The sequence below is a fragment of the Mesoplodon mirus genome, assembly GCF_964341445.2.
Source record: "Mesoplodon mirus genome assembly, chromosome: 8".
Taxonomy (NCBI): domain Eukaryota; kingdom Metazoa; phylum Chordata; class Mammalia; order Artiodactyla; family Ziphiidae; genus Mesoplodon; species Mesoplodon mirus.
The window spans coordinates 28,834,143-28,854,567 of NC_138984.1; the positions used below are offsets into that span (position 1 = coordinate 28,834,143).

The 20,425-nt window shown below is 42.4% G+C and overlaps 1 protein-coding gene across 10 annotated transcripts in view; it reads left to right on the plus strand.

Moving 5' to 3' along the window:
• Positions 1-20,425, plus strand: part of PLEKHM3 (pleckstrin homology domain containing M3) — a 191,335-nt gene that overhangs the window by 86,267 nt on the left and 84,643 nt on the right. For all 10 annotated transcript variants that reach the window (XM_082631337.1, XM_082631334.1, XM_082631336.1 and 7 more), the window contains 2 exons: positions 138-331; positions 17,969-18,032. In XM_082631337.1, coding sequence (XP_082487463.1) covers positions 138-331; positions 17,969-18,032 — 258 coding nt within the window. The remainder of the gene's footprint in view (positions 1-137; positions 332-17,968; positions 18,033-20,425) is intronic.

Here is a 20,425-nt window from a genome sequence, read left to right on the forward strand (position 1 = left end):
AGTTACACTATGGGCTTTAAAATTTGGCTGTGTTCAGAAGATGATGTTATTTTGATATTTAAGCTGTGGTTCCTGGTTGGAGGAGGTGTGGAAAGCCGGGTAATTCGCCAGCGCTGATGGAGCAGTTTCTTTTGTAGGTGTCTAAGCAGGCCAAAGAGTTTCTGGAGTACGTGTACGAAGAGCCCCTGATCGACATCCAGCAGGAGAACCCCATGCTGTACGGGCACGCCGAGCCGCTGGCCACCGTGGTGCGCCTGCGGCAGCGGCTGAAATCACTGCGAGCCTATTTGTTCAGCTGCCGGGCAGCAGTGGCCGAGGATCTGCGCCGCAGGTAAGAGTCATAAATGTCAGACGGCGCCGGTTTGTTTTTCTTTTCCCACCCCGGGAGGGTGGTTAGAGGATCTCCAAGGGCCTTTACAACGTGCAGTGTCTCGAATTCTGTGGCTCTCCTTCCGGGCTCATCTTTGGCTCTTTCCTCCGAGGGCCTCTATCTGGTTGAGCCAAGCACAAGGAAAATAATACCTCAGCGTAACTGAAGGCTTTTAACCCATGGATTCAGTTCCCACAATGGTGAAGACCTCTCTTTACCTGTAGTTTAACTTGAGATAATATTCATGGGAGTGTCTTCATTGATCACTTATGTAGTGTTTTATATTTCCCACAAGTTCAGTTCATATTATCATCAGGAAAAAATAAGCATGTTTGAAATATTTCATAACTTAAAAACATTTTTTCAATGGGAAATTAGTAGGTGGTTGTTCAAATCTTATTTTGCAGACAGAAGCGAACTTGGTAAATGATGCAGGCTGTAGAGCTGGAATTAAAATGCATTAAAAAACAACAACAAGCCCAAAACATGAAAAGGCCCAGGATTCTGCCTTTTCTTGCTACCATTGACATAGGCTGCTTATCCATAGCTTGGTTATCTCAGAGTTTATGGAACATGCAAGTCCATGCCAAGCTCAGATCCTCAACATAAAAGTGAAGTTAAAATGTGCCTGCTCTCATGAAATTCCTTCTTTTACAGTTAGGTTTTATTGGCATTTAAATTCTCACCCTTGGCATATATGAACTAGCTTATACTTGAAGTAATTGTTGATGGTGTTCATAAGTCCCTAAACATACCTTTTAATTTTTTTTTAATAGAAATTTAAAGGCATACATTAGTCATGATTTTTGGAGGCAAGCCTATGTGAATAAGAACCTTTGGAAAGTGAGATCGTTTGCTATTTGAAATCCAATTAAGATCCAAAGAAACTGACAAAACCCCAGGCATCTGAAGAGACATTTTGAAAAGAACTAAATGTAGATGGTAAGGGATACATAATATCTAGACAAGCTCTCTTAAAATAATAATGAAAAGGCAGCTGCCATAAAGCAAAATACTTCTCAGTGGTAGTCATTCTATTACCTAGTTGTTTTTCAGAAAGCGCTAGAAAGTGGTCAGGATTTACTCTTGTAAAGTCTAGGCAAATCTTAATTTTAAAGATCAGGGCTTTGCCTGAAAGGCAATAAAATTATGTGTCTCAAACTAATTCACCAACTAAACTAGATACAAGATTTTTAACATTGAAAGTATGTTTGTTCTATTACTTTCACTACCTTTTGGCTTTGCTCAGAGCTGGTTTTTCCTGTGCCTATATCTTTAAATGATATTAAAATCTACACATGGGAATCATGTTAGATACCTTTATGATATAATGTTTTGCTTTGGTTAAATATGTCAGATCTGGGCACACATTTAGAAATTAAATAGCGGATCCTCTCTTCATATGGATGACTAAGAATACCTATGCTGTTCCAGCAGTTTGGTGGTTTACCACCATGTACTGCGCCTTATGGCCAGACCACCAGGAAAGGAATGGAAGTTCTAGAAAAAAAGCATTCCTAGGGCTGTGAGAATGAAAATAGTAGTCTTTTTTTCCTTTTCCTTCATTTCTCTTTCCCGGACCTGCTCATGACTGCTATGTAGTGTAGTGCCTGGCACAAGGTGGGTATTCAGTAACTACTGAATGGATGGATGGAAGGAGGGATGCGTGATAGATGGATGTCTATTAGAGTGTCACTTTAGACCACTGAGCAGTGGCTAGTAGCCCAGTTTTGAGGAAGGAGTCATCTTCAAATTCTTCCTTTTCTTACTTCCCCATGTCACTTAGCACAGTGTTTGACCTATCTGAATCTTTCAGAAATTGTTGAATGAATGAACAAATCAACTAAAGAACAAACCAAATCAGCCAAAAAAACATTTCTGTTTCTGGGATAAGTCTCAAATCTTTCCTCTTCTATTCACTTCCAGTGCACTCCCCTGGTTCAGTCTCAGGACTATTACAGTATCCTTCTAACTTTCTGTCTCACTTGGGTTTCTTTCCTCTCCAGTTGAACCTTCGCATCAGACAAATTATTAAAGCACAAGTATGGAATTAAAGATCTGCCCCAATCTAATCCAGTATATTGTTCTACACTCTCAAACACTGCACTTCAAATACAAATAATTATTTAACTCTTCCCTCAGTGCATTCTGTTGTGGGAATTAAATGGGTTTTTGCAAGTGAAGGGCTTACAGTAGTGCTTGTACATAGTAAACACTCTATAGATACCATTATTATTAATACTGCTTTCTTTTTTTTTTTTACTTAATTAATTTTATTTTATTTTTGGCTGCGTTGGGTCTTTGTTGCCGCACACGGGCTCTCTCTAGTTGCAGTGCACGGGCTTCTCATTGCGGCGGCTTCTCTTGTTGCAGAGCACGGGCTCTAGGTGCACGGGCTTCAGCAGTTGCAGCATGTGAGCTCAGTAGATGTGGCACGTGGGCTCTAGGGCGCATGCTCAGTAGTTGTGGCGCACGGGCTTAGTTGCTCCACGGCATGTGGGATCTTCCTGGACCAGGGCTCGAACCCGTGTCCCCTGCATTGGCAGGCGGATTCTTAACCACTGCGCCACCTGGGAAGTCCTAGTACTGCTTTCTTATCCTAGGCTGTTCTTGTCTCTAGCTTTTAAAATCGTGGTTAAAAGCTTCCCCTTAAAAGCTACCCCTGAGTCTCTGTCTACTGGAATCAGGCTCCTTCTGCTACTCACTATATCAGGAGAGGGGTGAGCAAGAGGAAGTGGGTTGGAGGGCCAGCTGGGCCCAGGGCCTGCAGTTCCTGGGTACGTGGGATGCACTTATCTGAGCGTTTGTTGCATAAAAATAGGTGGAGCAGGGCTTCCCTGGTGGCGCAGTGGTTGAGAGTTCACCTGCCGATGCAGGGACACGCGTTTGTGCCCCGGTCCAGGAAGATCCCACATGCCGCGGAGCGGCTGGGCCCGTGAGCCATGGCCGCTGAGCCTGCGTGTCCAGAGCCTGTGCTCCCCCATGGGAGAGGCCACAACAGTGAGAGGCCCGCGCACCGCAAAAAGAAAGAAAAAAATAGGAGGAGCAGGAGTCTCCCTAAGGCTCCCTAAGGGCAAAGAATGAGACAGTGATTCCCACAGAGCCCTAGAGGAGGTGATTGATTTTTTTTTTAATGTTATTTTAGTTTCTCTATACTTATATACTGTTAACATAATGTTTGGGGTTAGGTTACCATGCTCTCCAACCTGGCACAGAGAAAAGTATACCAGTAGCAAGCAGTACTCATAACTTTGGGGGGAGGTGGCGAGTTAGAGGGAGGCTAGAAATCATTTTGATTTATTTTGAAATATGACTGTTTAGTGAAATATGTCTAACAGATTTTTCTGGGATGTCCATACTTCTTACAGCTGGGCCATGCTTACTAATTCCGCCTTCTTCAGTGTCTATAAAAATAACCATAGCTACAAAGGGGAACCATTGCCCACCTCCCTTGCTAAAATTCCTGTCACCAGAAGCCATCTCTTGCCTATCAGTCATCTTTCACTTTTATATGGAATCTGACTTTTTAAAAAGAAAATTAGCCAACAGTACTTTTAACGATGATCAGCGTGTTCCAAAACAATACTTAAGGTTCCCTTTGTTTCACCTGTGGGCACCATATCTAGAGTGGGGTGGTTTAAACAGTGAGAAGCACCTGCTGGGCACAACTAACCATACGTATCCTCGATAGAAGTTAAAAGAGGGAGGAGTTGATGAGCAACAGGGGAACAAAAATAGAGCAAGAGAATCCAGTTCTTATCTAGTCGTAAAAGGCATTCTCTCCCTGCCTGGTTTTTACCTCCATATAAAAGTTGTCATTAATCTCCAGCAAGTAGGCCCAACATGCTGAAGACCTGTCAGTGCCATATAAACAGGATAAAGCAAACTGTTAATATTGCTGTCATGAGGAAACTGGAAACAGACTGATTAATCGTATTGGCGCTCAACCGCCAGGGAGACAACTTCGGTCGTCGCCTTATTAGGGAAGTCACAGTTGGCTTTTAGGCCTATCATTACGATGACCGTCCGGTTTTTATCCTCACTGTTTTTGTTATTGTTGTTAAATGAACGCCTTGTTCTTGAACCCATACTGCAAATCTTGACTGGCAGGGGTGATTAGTTTAGAAAAAGTCAGTATCTTCCATGAAATCTAAAATGTTTATAGTGCCGACCGTTCACTGTTTCTGAGGACTCCCAGATGGCGAGCGACCCTGCTGGATTGATTCAAGGCCTATTTAACTTTTCAGGAGAAAAATTATTTACAGTGTCCACATGTAAAGGTGCATGAAGTACTCTGTGGAAGGTCTTTGCACTGTCAGGACACATCCGGAGCAGCTGCCATTAAGGATGTCTTCAGGAGGGACCCTAAGAAAAGCTGGGAACACAGGAATAGTGGGATTCATGTGTAAGTCAAAGTCACAAAAGGGCACCTTGGGGCCAGATTTGGCCCTCAGACATGTTTTGTTTGGCCTTTCAGGGATGGCCCCCACCAGGTTTTAAAGTTGCAAAACAGTAGCTAACATTTAAATAATTAGGAGTTTTCATGCTCACACAAAATAAAACTCTCTGGTTTCTCTTAAGAAATCAGAAGCTCTGATTACACAAAAGCTTCCCTCATTCCTGGATGCAGCAATCAGCTTTACATACTGGACTCTGCACTTTCCCATGGTCTCTACCCCTCCTTATCTTCTCCCCAAACCCACTGGCCTTGGGTACATAATACGTTGCTGCCCTGCGTGTCTTAGCCTCAGCCCATTTCATTTATTTATGATGGTACCTGGGCCCATGTGAGATAATTACGATTTAATCAATTAAAAAGTACTTTCCCGTAAATATTGATATATTATTTGCTCTTTACAACAGCCCTTCAGATGGGTTAGACAGATGGTATTTACAAAGAAGGGAAAGAACTGTGACTCTGAGATGCTGCGTGACTTGCCTGAGGTGACAAAGCTGGTAAGGAACAGAGTCCACACATGGAACCAGGTTTTCTGATGCTCAAATTGCTGCTGCTTTCCCCAGTGCATTTGCTGGTGGCCGTGACGTCCAGGAGTTTCTAGATTCTTCAGAGGAAGGAACTGCTTTTATATCTCCTGAAGCCTTGATTGAGGTCATCTAGGAGAGTGTGAAGGAGGGCGGGGAGGTGGCAGACAGTAATGTCCCTTGAGTGGGAAGGTGCAGTTGCTGACACAGGCACTCCTGTGCTCACTGCCAGAGCCAGCCTTGGAGAACAAGGCATGACAATTGGCTTAGCGCTAATGAGTGCATTTTTCTCTAGGTCTGTGTTTACCAAACCTTTCCATTCCATAGACCTGTAAATGTAGAGGTATCTGTAGGGTTGTCTTATCCATGTCTTTTGCTAAAACAAATATCCACCTATTTTTCACCATCATTTCATAAAAGAACGTAGTAATGCTAAAAAAAAAATAGGCAGACAGCAATGAAACAACTTTTTAAAGTCAAATAGATTTAAAATTCATTCTATGCTTTTTCTTTTCTCATTTTGCCTTGGATTGCTAAAAACATCACCAGACCAACACCAGCTGTTTGGACTAGCTTTTCAGAAATCCCGATTTAAGTCATATGTTCTGTTCTGAGTGCTGAAGTGAAATCATCTAGTCCAAAGAAAGACATCATAGAAATTAATTAGTGGATGCCTGAGTGTTTCCCATTCTCTATCATTAACAAATGATTTGGGGATTGGGTGCCTGGTGAATCCAAAGTTCCTATTGTGATACGTATTTAAAACTAGTTTCTCTCCAACACTAGTCGAGGCCAGTAAGCAGTATTACGCCTATCCTTCCAGTTACTTAGAGAACAATTGTGATGGTTCTGGGGGAACAGGTAGTCCTACTCGTTTGTTAAGTTTTGTTCTTGGCTTAGACCATTCTGAACAATTTAACAGCTTGACTTGGGAATCTCTAGACAATACCAAACATGATTCTTCTACCTTCTAAGTCACCTTTTCCTGTCTTTGGTCTCACATTTTATTTGAAATTATAATTATATCCAGAATTAGTTCTCACTGAAATATCAGCTTTACTGAACGGTGAGAAATTTCTATCATAAAAACAGCCATTTTTATGACCATTATTTATCCTGGTGAGTGCCAGAAAAAAATGAGTGTGTGTGTGTGTGTGTGTGTGTGTGTGTGTATGCGTATCCTGGCAGACTCTCCTTGCCTCCTCTTCCTTCAAGCAAAATTTCGCAGCTTGCTTAGCACTTAGGAACAGTCCCCAGAAATGTCACCTGATTCACCAAGATGCCCTGCCCACTCCTTTGCTTGTTACCCCCAAGGAAAGCTGTCTGTCTGGCTAGTGAATTCACTGGACAGGAGGCTGAGTCCAAAGGGTGAAACCTCCTTTGGATGTCCACTAGCGTCTCAAACTTAATATGTCCCAAACTGAGCTAGTAACCCCTCCTCCACTCCTGTAGCAAACTCCTGCTGCAGGCCCCCCATCCGCCTGCCGGCACCTCTACCCATACGGCTCTTCATGCCAAACACCTTTCTCCCACATTCCACACCCAACCTATCAGCAAGTCCTATCAGCTTCACCTTCAAAATATATCCACCCAATTCAAAATCACCACAGAGTCATCACTTCCACTGCTACCACCTGGGTCCAAGCCACTGTCATTGTTCCCCTGGATATTTGCGGTAACTGATCTCCCCCTTCAGTCTGTTCTTCCGGCTACAGCTATAGTTAATGTGTACATTAGATGATATCACCTCTGATTCAAACTATCTAATAGCGTCACCTCTCAATCCAAGTAAAAGCCAAGGACGTATAAGCCTGGTTCCCCATCACCTCTCTGCCCTCATCTCCCAGTACGTTCCCCCTCCTTTACTCTGTTCCAGTCATACCAGTCTTGTTTTGCCCCTTGAGCACGCCAAGCAGGCTCCCATGTGAGTTTCTATGCTCATTTTCGTCTTCCCCAGATAGTTGTGTCGCTGGCTTCCTTACCTCCTTTAGATCTGTATGCAGCTGTCACGTTACTGTGACATCCTTGACCACTTTATTTAAAATATTTGCACACACTGCCCGCCCCGCCGCCCCACACTTTCTCTCTTCATTCTCTGCTTATTACCACATAAAGTGGTCTTTGATTTTTGTCTGTCTCCCTCTCTGGTGCCATCACGTATGGCTATGGCGGTCGCGCTTTGCTCAGCCTGTGCAGCCGTGTGCAGAGGCCCTGCTCTCTCCACTAGAATGTAAGCAACAGAAGGTCATGGCTTTTTATCTGTGTTGCTCACTGCTCTATCCCCAGGGCCTAGAACCATACCTGACATATAGTGGGGGCAAATAAATATTTGGTGAACAAATTAATGAAATAAATAAAGTACTGTTACCAACATTCTGCCCACTTAATGGGGTCAAACAGTTTTTTCATATTACAAAAAATACTGTTCATCATAGAAAACAAAAATAAGAAAGTCATCCATTATCTTACCACTTTGGTGCATATCCTTTCACACTGCTTCCTCTGCAGATTATTTTTTCCCTAAAAAATGGTTTTATACTGTACATACTACTTTTTTTTTTTTTGTGGTATGCAGGCCTCTCACTGTTTTGCCTCTCCCGTTGCAGAGCACAGGCTCTGGACGCGCAGGCTCAGTGGCCATGACTCACGGGCCCAGCCGCTCCGCAGCCTGTGGGATCTTCCTGGACTGGGGCACGAACCCATGTCCCCTGCATTGGCAGGCGGACTCTCAACCACTGCACCACCAGGGAAGCCCTGTACATACTACTTTTAACCCAATCATTTCACTTAGTATATAGTGAACATCTTTTTATGCCGGTAAATATTTGTCTAAAGCATCATGAATCACTGAGTGAAAATGGTGTTTTGATGCATGAGCATACTGATATACCCTTGATCTGGGAAGAAGTAAATGAGGATATTATTCAATGTACCCAACAAAAGATTGCATGAGCTGGGAGAGATCACAGCAACACCTCCTCTTCTCCCTACCTCCCAATAAGTCAGACATATTAGGTAGAGGGGTTATCTGTTACAGAGAAAAGACTTCATGCTCTTGTGACTCGAATACACTTAATGTAGGAGGCTAGCTTACTGAGAGCCTATCTCCTCGGGCAGCCTCATTCTTAAAACACAATCTACACAGACTTGATTTGCTGTGTCTCTGAACTGCAAACGAGGAATGTCTTATAACCAAAATCTAAGGTCCAAATGTGCCATTGATTATTAGCCGAAGTCTGGTTAATATTGGCTTTTAGAAGAATAAGCCCATTTTAGCCACAATATTATCACTAAATTAGTCTCATTAAAGACCAGTGGTTATTAGCACTTCAAGCACATAGATAACACTCCTTTAAGCTCAGTAAATGAACACAGCTCTTTATGTTCTCTGTAAGACTTAATATTAGCCAGACTTTGTAGCTAGTTTTCAAGCTAGCTAATTAAAAGTGTCATTGGGGCTTTACTCTCAACAGATTAGCTGCATGAATCTATCAGGACTCAAACTACTAAAACACAGGATGTTATTTTGATAGTTTTTGAAAGCAACCGTTCTCAGTCTCCTTCAAGAATTCCTTTTCCCTTGGATGACTTCTAGAACTAAGGTTTTCAAGTCATCTAACCTCCTGATCTCCTGATAGCCCCTCCCCCTTCCTTCATTTTCTCCAGAGATCTCATTCAGCAAATTTTATAAATATATATGCTGCTATCAACACTCTAAAAAGGAGTTATAGACTATCTGCAAAAGTGTCATTCAAAGCTAAACAGATTGATAAACTGAAAAAAGGAGCTCTGGCAAGTTATATATTAATTTTACTATAATATACATGTAGCTTTTTATTTACCAAGAAATCCTTCAGAAAGTTAAAAAGTGTTTTATCTTATTCTAAGATTAAATGAAATCTATAAATTATCTAAAATCATTTTCTAAGAGACAACAAAAAAATAAAACTCATGGCAGGAAAAGTGTTATATTCTTAGAACCATTGAATACAGTAAGAATTTGAGCTAAGATCTATAATGTGATATAATCTGTCACTTTTATAATCAGACCCCAGAATAATCACAACCCAAATTACTTCCCAAGTATTTCTACTCCAGGCTTTAGACTGTTGCTAAGAAACTTAAGCACAATTTCTAAAAGAGCCTGTAAGAGACCCTTATTTCCCATACCTCTCTTCCAAGATATAATATCTGATGCAATCTTGCCACTTTTTCAGCCAATGAGATTAGCAAAATGAGGTATCTACTGAAATGATTGAAGCTTGTTTCTTCCACATGGGTTGCTATCGCAATATCTGCCTTTGATTTAAAATTGTTTTTCCATTAGCTGGGAGCATGGTTGGACATGAGAGTCATGTCCACATCCAGTCTAATGTAACTATTTCAGGAAGTGTTTGCAGCTCATATCAAGAACACCAAATTGCATCTCCCTAGGGATGCTTCACAGTGCTTTTTGCTGATTTCAGCGTGGGTGCGTGTGCCCTCCAAAGGAAAGATACCGCAGCCCTCTCAATTCCATACAGATTACCTAACCTGGAGCACATATTCTTGGAGAACACAGTAATATTTCAAAAATAAATGGTTTTCCTTTCTAAATTATTCCTTATGCACTTCTACCTGTATTCTTCCTTTAGACCCTTATGATTTAGAATCAAAATTGGAGGTTTTCCTTTGGTGTTATCTTTTTTATTGTGTGTGTGTGTAAGAGAGAGAGACAGAGACACACAACACACAGGAAGGGAGGGAGATGAGTCTTTCCTTTAAAGCCTGTCTATTACATGTGCTGAGATATTTTCATTCAGACTTTTTTCATTTTAATCATTGGTTTTTTTAATGCCAGTTATGCAGCTCAAATAACTGAGCTTCAGGGAAATGGCGATATTACTAAATCTATCAAAATCCTGCAAAGGGTGTGCCTGACTTAGTCCCTTTTCTCTCATGAGCATCAGGGCTTGGTGGGAACTGAGTTGAAGTCCCCAGAAATTAGTCAGGTTAAATGAGTCTTGATGTATTTGACTCAGTGTCCTGGTCCAAAATAGAAGAGGACCCCCTACCTGTTTTATATAGACTACTTACTGCCTTTGATTTCTTAGGCCATTATTTCTGCATTTTTAACCCCAAGTACCAGCTGTGTAATATAAGGGATATGAATCATATATGACCTTTTTCCCTTTTGATTTTCATCTTTTCTTACTTTTCTCATTGGAACAATCTATAAATGAAGCCTAAGTTACCTTCTCAGTATGTCAGGAAATCCTAAAGGTGATAAAATAGAAAATGTTGGCACTAGAAACAGTTGTGCTAGTTGGTTTCCATGATCCTTTAGTAGGTTTCTTCATTGTTCTTTGGTATCAGAGAACTTGACAGTGCCACCTGCCAGCGATGCAGTTTCCCTTGATGGGTGAATGAAGTGTGGAGTTGACTCTCCTTATCACATTTGTCCTCTGGCTTTGGCGTCAGGGCCAACCAGAAGAAGTTGCACTGGCATGAGCAGGGCTGTCCTTGTGGTTGGCCTGTTGGCGAAATGCTGTCAGACCTGATGATGAATAGGCCTGCAGTACAGTGAGGTCACTTACTGCACAGAGAATCCTAAACACAGCCGCCTCACCAGAAACAAAAGGCAGCAGCATCCTGCAGCAAAGAGGCCGTTTACCAAAAGATTGCCAAGTCAGACAACTGTAGCTGTAATCTGTAGCTTTCCGTTCCTAACATGTTGAAGTTTGGAGGGAACATTGGAGAAATTAGTAGTTAGTTATCTTTTACATAACATTTTAGTAGAAACTTGAAGCATTTCAATTAAGAAAATGCAGAGCGTGTGTATCGGTACGTGCACCCTCACACACACAAATGTGTACTTGGAAGAGCTCCTAGCTGGGTCCACATTCCCATTTCCTCTAGACCTTTACTAGCTCAGGCTCTGTCATTTTCCTTACTTTTCTATCTGCAACTTTGGCTTCTGTACTAGCTTCTTCATTTTAGCATATAGATATGCCCAAGTGGCTCCCATCTCTAAGAAAAGAATGCTTTCTTAGTCCTGCATCCTTCTGTAGCTATGGCCTAGTTTCTCTCCTTTAAAGTTAGTTTCTTAAAAGAATATTCCACGGTCCTTCACCCCTCTGCAGTCTGGCGTCCCTCTTCCTCCTGGATACTGTTCCAACCAAGGTCACTAATGAATTCCCCTTTGCCAAAACCAGCAGGCACCTTTCAGGCCTCGTGAGAGTCTTCCCCGGATTATGTGACCTCTCCTCCGCCTCTGATGCCGTTGACCCTCTTTGTCCTTGAAATCCTCTCCTTCCTTGGCTTCCTGGATGCTGGCTCTTCTGCTTTTTCTCCTGTCAAACTGCTTCTTCCCAGCTTTCTTCCTGTGGCTGTTCCTTTAATATTATTGTTTTGCCAGCGTCCAGTCTTTTCTGTTGCACTAATGTGTACTATCTCGGGCTCTTCCGCATTTTCATGTCTTCACCTGTAGGCACACAGCTCTCCTCCCTGGACTCACAGATGACTCCACCTGGACATTCCACACCTCTGCCCCGACAGCTGAGCTACCCTTTCTCCCCAAAGGTGACTCCTCTTCATTATTGCCTGTGTTAGTAGATGGAACTTTCATTTACCTGCTGGCCCAGCTGGAAAACCATGAGCAGTGCCAGGCTCCTGCCGGCCTCCGTTTCCTGTTAGTCTTCATGACCTGTGGATTGTTGGAGAAATCTGTCTGTGGTAGGCCATTTCTCTCCAACCCCAGGGCAACCTTTTAAATTCTGTTCAGACCCCCATCATTTCTCACCTAGTTCATCTCCAGAATTTTCCATCTCTTCAGTCTCTTCCCCCTTCTGCTGTCAATGATCTTTTAAAGGCCCAAGTCCCTTCTCTTGCTTGAGGCACTCATCTCTTTGGGGGTAGGCTCTTCTCTAGGCATCTAAGCCCTCGCATGTCTGGCTACACCCTAACTTTCTGAGCTCACACCCTGCAGTCCCCCCAACCCCCAGCACGGACACATATACACATATATACGCATACAGAGCCTGTTCCCTGAAAGAATTATGTTCGTCCTGGCCTCTCTGCTCTTACCCGTGCTGCACCTTCTACCTGCAATATCCATTCTTCCACTCCTTCAGATGGATTCTGACCTGTAGGTCCTCTGAGACCTTTCTTGAACAGGTGTCCTGCAGGCTCCCCTCAGCCCTGCACTCCACGCTGGAGCTGGAGCTATCTGTTTACTTGTCTGTTTATCTCACTTGTCTGTATGTATTGGAAAAAAAACTGTGTCTTCTCCAAATTTTCTGCCACATACATACCCAGCATCCGCTCATTGCAGTGAAAGTGTGTGCTGATTTTAGCTTCTGATTTTAGGTTCTTAGCCGTAGTGACCAGTCACAGAGGTCATAAGATGGGACTTCATCTGCATTATATTACTGGGCCATATGGTGATCATAAGTTGTGTTTTCTGACCAAAAAATGCAGATAATCATTCATCCTTTATTGAATACATTAATAGTAAAATTATAAAATGAGATCTGCCATGGCTCTCAAGGGGGTGCCAAACCTTGCCTCCCAGATGTGAGCGGGTCCCCTAGCAGTGCCTGAAGTGGCTGCAGTTTCATCTCTGGTCCCCTGCAGAGCCCTATCTTCTCCTAGTCAGATCCGCCAGAGGCAGCTTAATGCTACCCAGGCACACCGCAGGCCTCCGGGTTCTCCACAATCCCTTCCACAACTGACCCCTGGGAGGCCCTGCTTGTTCCATCCATTTCCTAAAGAGCTCCTGTCAGACGGGCCAGGTACAAGGCCAGCTCCTTGTACACCAAAGCCACAGTGGGGGAAACCCTGGGCATCACCCAGATGGGATGTTGCCTGTGCTTTTCGGGGCTTGGCTTTTATGTCATTATTTGCCCTGCACTTCTCCTGTGGACATCAACCTAAAGAAGATATTCAGAGAAAGACAAACACTGTATGATATCACTTATATGTGGAATCTAAAAAATACAACAAACTAGTGAGTATAACAAAAAAGAAGCAGACTCCCTGATACAGAGAACAAACTAGTAGTTACCAGCGGTGGAGGGCGGACACAATATAGGGTGGGCGTGGGTGTAGGAGGTATAAGCTAGTGTGTAAGATAGGCTACAAGGATGTGTTGTACAACACGGGGAATATAACCAGTATTTTGTAATAACGGTAAATGGACTGAAACCTTTAAAAATTTTTTTTGTAATTTAAAAAAGAAAATTAAAGAAAAGATATTCCAAGAATGTCGTGCCAATTCAGTCTGCCTTGACGGCGCCAGCAATGAAAAAGAGGAACAAACTGACGGGGTCATCTGGCCCCACCTTTGAAATCCTTTCCTCCTCTAAGCAGAAGAGCAAGTCCCTACCTCTAAATAACTGCAACAGATCTTTTTCTTCTTTTATTTACATTAAAAAGCATCCCTGTAAGAGACACATTTTAATGCTGCTCAGGAAATTTATTCTCATATTTGACTTGAATGCTTTCTTGATATAATTTCCATCCTCAGAGAGAAGAAAAGCTGATTGGCATTATCTGTCTTAAAAGTCTGTATTTTTTATGGCCACCACTAAATCTCCTGGACACAACGTCTTCTCCAAACACAACAAGCTCAGTTCCTTTATCTTTTCTGCATACATTGCATTTTCCAGTTCTTTGTGTCGTTAGGCTGACCTCTTGTAAATTATAGTATTAGACACTGAAGAGTGCCAGAGAGGAGACAGCAGATACGGTGCTTCTGGAGGGGCTTAGAATGGCTTCCAGAGGGGAAGAGAAAATAAATATGTGAGATATATTTACACACAGAAACACTACATACACAGCTCACTTTAGCTGTGTAAATAAAGTTTAAGGAGTATTAGAGATTACTGTGTCCAAAGTTGGCCAGTTATGGTGAGAAGAGTAACGAACAGTGTTTGGAGGCAAAGGGGACCCAGCCTAGAGAGGAGAAATTGGAAATTCTCTTTGCTGCTCATCAGTTGTGTTCACTGATCATATCCGTCTCCAGCCCTTAGCACAGCACCTGGCTCATTTTAGGCACGCAGTAGTGTCTGTTGACTGGATAACTAACTGACTGGCTGTAGTACTCTAGTAAGTGTATACCAGTATGATTCCATGTGTACATTTGCAATTAATTCTTATATCCTGTATACTCTCAGTCATAGAAGTTTTAGGATTTTAGAGAAGAACTTTAGGTAGCAAACGTTAACGATATGCTACCCTGCATTTGTCCCTGCTAGAGTTCATTTCAGTCACCTTCCTTCTAACTCTTTCTCCAGCCGGCCTACGTGTGTGTAAACCAGTGGAAAAGGCAGGAGCTCATCTTGAAATGATTTTCCAGCCTGCTTGTTTAGTTCAGTCCATCTGTTTCTCAGCTCTGCCACATTGCCTTCAGTTTACTTTACTTAAGGGATTTCATTATGAGGCAGTTGCCTCTGAAAAAGGTTATTCCTCCCATTCAACCACACTTAAACATCCTCTTTCCCCATAGCAGATTATCATACTTTGCTACCCTAGCGACCTCCACTGAAAGACTGCGTCCTAGGTTTGCTTTTCTGCACATGATGTTTGGGTCTCAAGTCATCTTGCAAATACTGATACATATTTTAAAATCTATAAATGCAATCTCGTATCCTGGATTGGATCCTTGAACAGAAAAAGGACATTAGTGAAACAACTGGTGAAATCTGAATAAGGTCTAATTTACATAGTAGTTCATTTCTTAGTTTTGATCAATGCACCATGGTTGTGTAAGGTGTTACCATTAGGGGAAGCCAGGGGAAGGGTATAAGGGCACGAACATTTCACAAAAAGAGGAAATGTTAGGAACCCACGTGCACGTGAACATCCTGGTTATTTTCAAAACAATTTTTCAAGCATGAGAAAAATTGCAGACTACCAAAGTGTACTTCAGATAATTCTAGGCTTTGTAAGGTAAAAAAAAGTAAAAACAACCCCTGTTCACACTCAGCGCCGCTTCCGTTCATTTTCCTCCAAGGTCCGCTCCCTCCGTTCCCACAGCTTCAGCTGTCCCCTCTGTGCTGCTGTCAGAGGTGCCCCTGGCTCTTCCACATCTCTCAGCCCCACATCCACAAGGGCCACGCCTGCTGTCCTCCACACAAGCACTTGATATTCAGCGCAATTAAGTCTCAATGCTTTTCCCCCACCCCCGGCAGCCTGCCCTGTGTTGGCCAATGACATCGCCATCCTGTCTCCCAAGCTAGGACTTCAGAGTCGCCTTCAATGCCAAATGTCACTTCTTCCAGAAGTTCTCCTGTGTCTACACACTCACCCCTTTCGCTTTCGCCTTGTGGTTACCCTGGAAGAGCCCCTGGGGTACGTGGTCAGGACTGTCCCTGCCAGCAGTCTCTCCACCCTCCCAGCTGCCTTCAGGAGGTGGGCATGACCAAACGCCTCAGTGTTCTTTCCTTCGTTTAAAAAGGACCAATGGCTCTGTATTGCTGCTGGCCTGAACAGTAATAAACACCCACCTGGAAGAGAGATGTATTATATACCTATATTAGATGGTCAGCTCAAACCCACCTCCCTCCTTCCTCCACCTTCATCTCCTGGAAAGTAGAAGAAGCACAGGCCTTTGGAGTCAGAAAGTCCTGGCCTTGAATCCCAGCTTGTGACCCTGGGCAAATTAGTTATTGTCTCTGAGCCTCAGTTCCCTCTCACATAAAATGGAGGTTGTACTTACCATGCGGGGTTGTTGTGAGAATTAAATGATGTACGTTGAGGGCCACACCTGAAGCAGACTTCTCTCATTGTTAATCCTGTAGGGGGTCATGAGGGATAGGCCTCTTGATCATCTCTGTCATACCTGTGTGTTATTGAAAATGGAAGTTGGTTATGTCTCATGGTCCCTCCTGGGACCGTGGTCTACCTTCTACAATAGGAGGCCTCTTTGTAGGGAAGCTTCATCCCACAAGGAGGGATTGAGCACTTTCCCTACACCCTCCCCAGCTGGGCTGGGACTGTGTGCTGCTACCTGCCACAGGTACGGCCCCAAACCATTAGAGTTGAAGGGAGCCTACCCTTAGGAACTGAATTTTATTCCCCAGAGTATAAGGGCCGTGTCACGCACTTGGTCTGTTCTCACTCTTGTGGGTGAAACAGGAATTTTCAGCAGAAGTCTTCAGAGCCTATCATATATTTATCAGGAGTGCTCCACACTAGAATATGCCTGTCCCAGACCTCCATGGGGGATGAACTTCACCTAATTGGTTCAGTGCCCTTTTTTCAGTGGCCTAGTACAGGAGCTAGCACACAGTTGTGCTTAATCAGAATTGGGTGGCTAGATAGATGAATGGAAGGATAAAGGACTTAATCTCTAGGAGTTGTCCAGTAATGCATACTTAATTGAAAGACTGAATAATGAATTCCCCAACAAGCTACGAGTTAGGCCAGTGGTTCTAAACCTTGGCTGCACTAATCACCACGAGAGTTTTTGTTTTAAGACTGATTTCTGAGTTCTACCCATACTTATGCCCTATTATTTTCAAAAGCTTCCCAAGTGATTCTAATAGACAGCCAAGGTTGGGACCTACCATGCTAGACCAATCTAAAAATATGTACCCTGTGCATATAACTCTTATTTTCATGTTACCATGCTGTGTTGTGATTATCAGTTTATGTATCTTAGGTACTGTGACCGTCTCATTCATAATTGTCTTCCTAGCGCCTGGCACAGTGCTTGGCATGTAGCAGACAGTCATAAATGTTAATTGAGTTGGTGGCTTCTTTCATTTAGGTGGTACTATGCAATTTTCTTGTATCCTAAGACAAAGAGAAAATGCTAGCACCATGAGTTTTGTTTTGTGTATGCATGTGTGTGTGTGTGTGTGTGTGTGTGTGTGTGTGGTGTGTTTTCTAACCATCTATGCTTCGGTAACTGTTTGCTTGTCCCTAATAGATTTGTTTTTCCTGTTCACTCACCGTCATTTATCCAGATGCTATGAATTGACAGTAACTAAAGATATTGGACTTTGTCATGGAGTCTCAATTTGAAATATTTTGTCCCATTATTCCCATCTGTACCTAGGTTCCAAAACTCATCACTGTGCACATAAGAGGATAGCTCACTAAGTGGCATTTGGCACTGCCATCTCCATTAATGAAAGCCATAGGAGCCTCTAGGCAAAGACACGCAGGTTGCCCCTCCAACTGATTTTCTCAACTCTAAAATCTATTCATCTAGACATAGACTAATAGAGCTGGAAAGAGATTTAAGCCACCAAGTTCAGTCACCTTCATTAACCAATGAAGGATCTGAAGCTAGGTGGGTTTTAAGACTTGCCTGAGATGACACAGCTTGTTAGGGATGCAGCTGGTACAAGAAACCTGGCACTCTGGTCCTCAGGCCCGGACCATTGCACTGTGCTCCTAGCACCTTGGACTACATCAGAAATCAAAGATCACACCCTTACTCCATTTTTGGTATTTGTGCTAGAAAGAAAATTATCTGGAAAAAGGTATTATTACAGGTTTCTCAGAGGATGTGGGGAGGAAGAGTATTAGGTGGAAAGGGAGTCTTGAATGAGACTTGGAAACTTCTCAGAAAAAGTGTGTTTTGTGGCAGCACCACAATTTATCTGTGTTTCTGTCCGTTTTCAGAATTTTCCCCCGAGAATACCTCCTTCAACAGATCCACCTGTATTCCCTCGCTGATCTGCAGCAGGTAAGCACTGAGAGGGGCCATTTCATTTCTGTTTTCTCCCTGGGAAAATGTTTTTGTTGATTATGGCTTTGGCACTGAATTCTGCCATCATTGGAGTAGTTTTATTCACAAGCCCTAATAATCAATTATTTTCTGTTCAGAATGAGAAAAGAAAACTTAGTATAAAAAGATATTCTAGGACAATAAGAAATGCTGGCAAGGATATAGAGAAACTGGAGCTCCCATACACTGCTGGGAATGGAAAGTGGTGCGGCCACTTAGGGAAATTGTTTGGCAGTCCCTCAAAAAGTTAAACGTAGAGTTACCCTGTGACCCAGCAATTCCACCACTAGGCATATACCCTAGAGGGTTGAAAACATATGTCCACATAAAAACTTGTACAGGAATGTTCAAAGCAGCATTATTCATAATAGCTAAAGAGTGGCAACAACCCAAATGTTCATCAGCTAATGAATGGATAAACAAAATGTTGTATATCCACGCAATGGAATAGTACTCGGCCATAAAAAGGAGTGAAGTACTGATAACATGCTACAGCACGGATGAACCTTAAGAATAGCATGCTGAAAGAAGCCAGACAGAAACGAATACGTATTTTATGATTCTTATTTTATGTGGACTTCTCTTAGGATGTCCAAAATAGGCCAATCTATAGAGACAAAGTAGGTGAGTGGTTGCCAGGGCCTGGGGAGAGCCTAGGGTGAGGAGTGGCTGCTAATGGTGTGCAGTTTCCTTTGGGGCTGATGAAGATGTTCTGGAATTAGTGGTGATGGCTGCACAACTTTGAAACTATACTAAAAGCAGCTAGTGAATTGTATACTTTAAAAGAGTGAATTTTATGCTATGTGAATTATATCAACAAAAAAAGTTGTACAAGGGAAAAAAAGACATAAAAGGCAATGAATATATTAAACTCTTTGACTTGTGCTCACGTCAAACAGTTGGATGACGTTAAATTTTAGTAAAACACAACAGAGCATGTAAGAGTCAAAATCATCTTTTTATACTTTTATTTGTGTATGTATATCCTCTTAATGACTGACCAGGTTAGCAGCCGGGAAGAAAACCAACATTTTGTCTGTTCAACCCAAAATTCTGAATATGCTAAGCTTTGGTTAATCGTTTAAATCAACAGCTCACTCCCTAAGAAGCTTTCAGACAGACACTACATGAAAGCATTGCTTTCTTTTCCATATATTGTGGATTCTTTCAAGAGTCAATGACCAAAAAAAAAAAAAGAAATTGTAACAACTTTCAGAACGTCTCAAACTGCTGTGATTCGGTTCTTTTGTTTCTTGCTGTTTTGCCCAGAAGAAATGAGGTCAACTTAATCTGTGTTCAGATCCTTCACTCATTTTTCAAGACTTAAAAAATAAATAAAACCTTGAAAAGTAATTTAAACTAAGAGTTTTGTGTTCTTTTTATCCCACCAGAAGTAGGCAGGTTATTTTAAAAGGTAGAAATAATTTTAGAGCATTTAGTTGGAGAGGGTGAGAGAATACTAGGGTTTTAATTTCCACTTGTACATCCAGTTTAAACCTATTTGCACATATCAGCTCCTTCCCCTCCTTCAGTCCTGCTGTCCTTTACTACGTAATCAGGCACCAGTGATCTGCTGGCTGGAGTGGAAAGAGATACAGTTTTAATTATGATTGTCCAGTGGTGTTCAAGGGGAAGAATCGGATACAAGACCCAGTATACATTTATATATTTTCTAGGACTCCTCTACCTGATCTTAGTAGCTGAGGACCGAGACTCTTATCACTGGAGAAGTATGTTTAAAGGTACCAGTGACATCTTCTTGTAAAGGTGGTTTAAAATAGAATGGGTGAGCCCCAAAGTGAGTACTTTTTGAGGAAGCCTTTCAAAAATGAGTTTTGATACCAGATGAAGAGGAAGAATCAGTAATTCCAAATTCATTTTAGGGTGTCAAAGTAGTGTAGCTATTTGGCATAATAAAGCCTTCTTTTTTAAAGCTTTCCTATAACCTGCTGTCTTTTTTTCTTTTCTTTTCTTTTTCCCCCATTGTAATAATCAAACCATACATGCCAAGCAGCTTACCTAAATCAGTGGCACCAGTATTCTTAGTGGGCCATTAGCCTGGGAGCCCCATAAGCAGCTTAATCAGTTTTCAGCCTCCATAGTAAAGCGATAGAAGCAATCAACAGCTTATCAAACTCCCTTTGGGCGGGGGCAGCCAGAGCTCCCTTCATCCATTTACTCCACAGTTCACTCTAACCTGGTTCTTTGTGCCTGGATTTAAGATCCCCAAACCTATCATATTTAGAGGAAGTTTAATTCAATTATTTTTTTCTGCCTGAGGTGGGTTAAATTGGATTTAGCTTTTGATCTGTCTACATCTAGGCTATCAGTACTGAAGGGCACCTCCGCCC